Genomic DNA, 6,000 nt, shown 5'->3' with positions numbered 1-6,000 from the left:
ATGTGTGTGTGTGTGTGTGTGTGTGTGTGTGTGTGTGTGTGTGTGTGTGTGTGTGTGTGTGTGTGTGTGTGTGTGTGTGTGTGTGTGTGTGCGTGCGGGTGTGGGTGTGTTAGACTGTCTACTGCGCACTATGCTTATGTTATATCTCTATTTATTGTGTAGATCTTGTTTATTATTATTATTATTATTATTATAACACAGGGAAGGCTTATCATCAGTACCAGATGTGATTGATGTGATGTGAATGTGATTTTTGGAATAGATTAGAGGCTTTATTTGTCATTGCATTGATACAGTGTATGAACACAACGAAATTCAAGGTGCTACTCCCGATCGGTTCTTCCTTTTAAATAATAAATATAATATATAAGTACCAAAACATAAGACATTATACAATTTACCCCCTCCCCCCCCCCTTCCCCAGCATTTACCACAGATATTTCTATCACTCACACATTTCAATCACTCACACATCTCTATCACCCACTCACATTTGCCACACGCATTTCTATCACTCACTCACACTCAGCATTTGCACCCATATGCAGACAGCGAACTACAGGATCTGGCGAAAGTCAGGTTAGGCAAAGCATATGGCACTGACAAAGACATGACAGTTAAGGGGGGGTGAGGTATGGCAAGTTCCAGAGGCTATTGTCTGTTCAGTGTCCGTATGGCCCAAGGGAAAAAACAGAAACGGAAATACATACGGTTAATGATACTTCATAATGGTTAACGTTAATGGTTTGATGATCATAAACAGGGTAATGTTGAGTAGGCTACACCCTGATCGTGAAACTACCCACATCCAAATAACAAGTCTCTGAGTCACAGTGCAAAGGCAATTAGTTATTGTGAAACTTGAGAGCATTATGAGTGTAAAACAGTACTGTCTGATCTTGATCATGTATTTTTAACGTGTTGTAAGACATAGTAATCCATCTTAGTTAGACAATGGGGAAAGGAATATGAATATGCTGGAGAACATTGCAATAACACTTAAACGTAGAAAATATGTTATGAAAGTAGGTGGGGAGTGCCAAGGCATGATGAAGAAAGACATAAGGGGAAAAAAAGACTGGAATCTACAGGGACCTCTTTTGGGAGTGGTGCTACTAACCCATTTTAGTTAATTCCTTTATAGCTTGCATCAGATGCTGTGGGCAAAACTAGATCCAAGTCTGCATCCATCTGCAACACCCAGGAAAGAGGGATAGAGAGGTGGTGGGGGGAGGGGTGGCAGGAAATATGATGAATGCAAATCAGTGTGTAGTCAAAGAGGCCGTTTGAACACAAGCGAGATCATTGAAGAGGAAACAAAAAGAAGAAAAACTAAGCAGGCATTGTATGGCACACCTGAATGAATGGCTCCAGCCAGAAGCATCCTCTATGGAACAAGGTGTTCTGACAGCGTACTGATGGAAGCGCTGAATATGACATTGTGTAAAGTGTGCTGCGGTGCAGTATATCATCAAGCTCGTTTGTCACCTACTATGGATCTTTTCGGTTTAGAGCCTTAGGGGGGACACAGGATTTAAACACAGTACTGATTCTCAGAATAAAAAATAGAATACAGAACAGGAAACGTTTCTGTCTTCAGACATCCATCTGCTGTACAACCTGACAACTGTTACATGGCACTTTTTCATGACTGATGGTAATGACTGAACAAACTGAATTATTTGCTGAGCTGTATGTCATTACAGTGGGCGCCTAACTCGCTAGAGGATTTGAGTTTGTGTAAAGGAAATCTGTCAATGGAATCTATCCGTCACTGGAAATCGAACTGGTACACTGGTGAACCACCATTCAAACCCAAATGAACATACGCAACCTATTACGCCGTCTCCGGTTACTCCCACGACGAGCAATAATCAAGTGTCACATTCGATCAGATGCCTGCATGCTGTGTATGTGTGTGTGTGTGTGTGTGTGTGTGTGTGTGTGTGTGTGTGTGTGTGTTTGTCTGTATGGGTGTGTGTGTGCGTGTGTGTGTGTGTGTGTGTGTGTGTGTGTGTGTGTGTGTGTGTTTGTCTGTATCTGTGTGTGTGTGTGTGTGTGTGTGTGTGTGGATCAGGTGCCTGCATGCCGTTTGCCGTATCCAACAGTAGCCCCTTTGCTGCACTGCAGGAAGAGAGCAACGTCAGCATTACAGACATGTGCCAGATATATTGAGCAGAGCCCAGTCAGCAGCATACAAGGCCACTGCACACACCAACACACACTGACAAAGATTCAGACCGCACCGCAGCACACCTCAGCCGGCACGTTATCCCAGGCAGTCACACATGTTGAACTCGGGGGACACGATAGACTAGGCCTATATAATACACAAAAGAGTCTGAAAGTACAGAGTTTCAGAGGAAGTACAAAGGACTCCTATTTTGTAAAAGGAAGTGCTAGGATGTGAAAATGTGCACCTACACGCTTCTGCATTTACTTAGGGACCTTCTGGACAGACATCTCCAGCAGATCCATCAGTCAATTTCACAAATAGGCTGCATTTAAAACGCAAATTAAATTAAATTAAATTAAACCAAACACTGATGGTGAATAGGATGGTGAAAGGGTAATAGGTTGATAATCTAACCTCTCACTCTAACAGAATATCCCTGGGTCATATTGACTGGAGTGGGTGGGTCACAGTCCATCAGTTTTTCCTGCGTTGCACAATATCGCCCTCTAGTGACCATCACAATTACAGAAATCTGTTAAGTCCAACTGTATTTTGACTTTGTTGTAGGCCTACAGTTACAGAAAGTGAGTCATCAGCTAAATGTATTTGGCTATTCTCATTTCAGTATACTGAAAAAGTTCTAGAAGGACTAGCCTACATTTGGATTAGTTTTAGTAAGCAATATAGCTTCAGTAGTTTCAGCACAGTGTATGATCCATAATATCTTACTGTTTATGATCTATTCTTTCCACTGTGTGTGATTTCATCTTTTCAGTGCCAAAGAAAAGTACCAGCCCAGCAGAGAAAGACTGTGAACATTTGGAAATCTTTAGGAAAGGGGTGGGGTAGGAGATTTATGGCACCCACACACACGCACGCACGCACGCGTGCGCGCGCACACACACACACACACACACACACACACACACACACACATTCAGAGGCTAGTACTGGTCACTGAAAATATAGACAAGGGGAGAAAAGCTTTTCCGATGTTATCCTAATCACTGTCACAAGGATGAAAGTCAGATGGCAGAGATGGTCTAGTCTATAAGAACAGATCTAGTCTGCCTGGTCTAGGTACCTGTGTTTGAGGGGATTAGCATGTCTGCGGCTGCCCACATGTGGCGTAATTGTCACAAGCTTGATAGGGTTTACGTAATGTACTAACTGGAGGTCATTAAGGTTCACCCAATATCAGAGGTGCATTGACGTCTGGGTTGAGGTTCTTTCAGAAATGGCTCTATCTAACCTGAGGGGGGCGCCATGGACCATGCAACTTACAGCTGACGATTTTGAAAACCTGCGTATGATCTAATGTCGAGACCTGCTGGACTAAAGATAATCGAACAATTATTCTTCCTGAGAAGAAATAACGAAGGAATTTGGCCCACATATTCAATTTGTGACTGTTGATACCAGACTTATTGAAATATTTCACCTGATGACAGTGATTTCATAAATTAGACCTCTGCAAAAACCAATGCTTGCTCCAATACACTTTGGTTGATGTTACTTGAAATCTAGGGTCTCCACTGCCTCCGTGTCGTTATACCTAATGTCCACCACTAGGCTCCTTGCCAGCCAAAACATTTGCTATAATCAGTGCCATCAGTGCTCATATTGTCTCATCATACCTGGCTGTTTCATTATGCTGTTCTGAGTTTATTATAGGCTAGATTAGCCTTGGCCTATGATCACAGCGGCTTTAAAAAAAAAAAAAAAAAAAACCTTAGCTATGAGGCACGCACATTAAATAATTGTGCCTGTATTTTCACATATCTTGCTGTGCATTTCTTCTGGTCATCACAAAAATATAAACCTTTGGATAAATTGTTCGTGACAGTTTTACAGCAGCTTCATGTAAACGTCACTAGAAAATAACGCCTTGGCCCTCCTCCTTGAGCAGGCCACGTGCTCAACCATCTGACAAGACAGCTCGCTAGGCCATTCTGTATTCCATAAACAAACGTAGGCCAAATGCGTATGTAGAAACGCTGTAAACCGGAAGGGGGAGTCTGAAGACATGTGTTCAGACGCAAGCTCTGAATGCAAAACTTTGGCAGTCACGTACGTTGCACTCATCATGTGCTCCCGCTGTGTGGACACAGATTGAAAATAATTGAATGAGCATTTATTCGATTTACTGCCGTAGATTTACATGATATTTGGCAATGCCCTCGTAAAGAGTGATTTTCATTACTGTCGCAAACACTTGGCGACTAAGCTCCGAGGTAGCTGGCTAGCTAGCTCGCTAAGGTTAGCGGACTGAGGCCAGGATTGCGCTCGTTTTCACGGACTTGGGGGAAATGTTCTTTCGCAGGTTGCGGTGATAAAGCGAAACTCTTGACCTACACCGACGAGCTAATTATTAACAGCTCCTGGCTTTCAGCAAGAACACGGCAGGAGCCTCCACCACCAGTGAGTACTCTATTCCACCTTCGGTAGCAAGCTAGCAAGCTAGCTATGTATTTTGGTTAGGTCTCAGGTGTTTTTTGAAATGAGCTTCCCCTCTAAGGCAACGCCTTTCTGGCGCTAGCTAGAAATGTTTTAAACGCAACTTGCTCAAGTTTGGGCTCTCTGCTGTGATTTACATTACACCCTCTATCCATTTTTGACCTGTTTTTAATAGTATTCCTTCGGTGTGACATCCAACCACTCCAAGACCTAAATGTCGGATCATAGCTGGAATTCATCTGGATCGGACGAGGATCAGGACCCTGAATTGGGACAGCCTGTTGAATTCGGTGGCGTCCTCAGCAAGGCAAGTAAACAATAACGTTACTCATTCGGTGTTTGAACACATCTCACAGTGTATTCGTTTACAATGTAACAGTAATTGCCGTTTGTGAGTTTTACTTGTGATGGGAAACACAGGCGTTGCCAAATTTTGTCAGGATTTCGTAAACAAACTCGAGGATGATCAAGTCAGGTGACGTGTGTTTTCCACTTCCCCCTGGGTCGAGCTGCGTTTTTTTCCACGCGCAGCTTTCAGTCACTAATACCAACATTCGGACAAAATGTGCATCTGTTTCTATTCCCCCATCATAGCCTACGTTTCGGTTATGGGGAAAGTGTCGAAGTGGCGATCGTCGATGTCCAGTTGTTGAACTGATTAGCATAGAGGCTGTTCCTCTTTCGCATTATATGCTGTAACTGCACAAGGGCTGTTGTCAATTGCATCAGGCCATGATCTAACTATAGCGGATAATCTTATTAGAATGTTTTGTAGGAGATGATTGCTCTATGGCTCTCCTGGCATAAAGCCAAAAACACACTCTTCTGGCATCATGATGCTGTGCAAAAAAGCACTCTGTGAATACGGGAGGCTCTCTGAAGCGTTTCCTCTTCCTACACACTACATAGGTCTTGTTTAGCCTTTGATGTGATCTATGTGCACTTTAAAGTCATTGAATTGTGCTGTGTTGTCGATGTGACAGTTGCAGCATCACTCCACAGTTGCGTCAAGCCTTGCATTCAGATGTGCCCTCACATGGCCCCCTGCTAAAATAGCGTATCTTCTTGTTTTTTTCCAGTGGACCAACTACATTCATGGCTGGCAGGACCGGTGGGTGGTTCTGAGGAAGAACACCCTCAGCTACTATAAGTCGGAGCATGAGCGCGAGTTTGGCTGCCGCGGCTCGCTGTGCCTCAGCAAGGCTGTCATCACGGTAAGTCCACAGCTTGGCAGCCTGTTTTGCCAGCTTAAAGCAGGACCGGGTCTGGGTCACGGCACTGATCTAGAGCGGCTGGTGACCCACTCCCGTTTCCCTGGCTACCACATCTGGGTTTTTTTTTCTTTTTTTTCTTTTTTTTTCCGTTCT

The 6,000-nt window shown here is 43.7% G+C and overlaps 1 protein-coding gene across 4 annotated transcripts in view; it reads left to right on the top strand.

The window, feature by feature from the left end:
• Positions 1–4,168: 4,168 nt before the first annotated feature.
• cert1a (ceramide transporter 1a) overlaps positions 4,169–6,000 on the top strand; it is a 31,719-nt gene continuing 29,887 nt past the window's right edge. The window contains exons 1-4 of one of the 4 annotated variants that reach the window (XM_062516345.1): positions 4,169–4,246; positions 4,500–4,597; positions 4,809–4,940; positions 5,713–5,847. In XM_062516345.1, the coding sequence (XP_062372329.1) occupies positions 4,848–4,940; positions 5,713–5,847 (228 nt within the window). In that variant the 5' untranslated portion in view covers positions 4,169–4,246; positions 4,500–4,597; positions 4,809–4,847. Of the gene's footprint in view, positions 4,598–4,808; positions 4,941–5,712; positions 5,848–6,000 lie in introns of all 4 variants that reach the window. The other 3 variants (XM_062516346.1, XM_062516344.1, XM_062516347.1) reach the window with 3 other exon arrangements.

The sequence above is a fragment of the Sardina pilchardus genome, chromosome 16 (genome assembly GCF_963854185.1).
Source record: "Sardina pilchardus chromosome 16, fSarPil1.1, whole genome shotgun sequence".
NCBI lineage: Eukaryota > Metazoa > Chordata > Actinopteri > Clupeiformes > Clupeidae > Sardina > Sardina pilchardus.
This window is presented reverse-complemented; position numbering and strand designations above follow the sequence as displayed.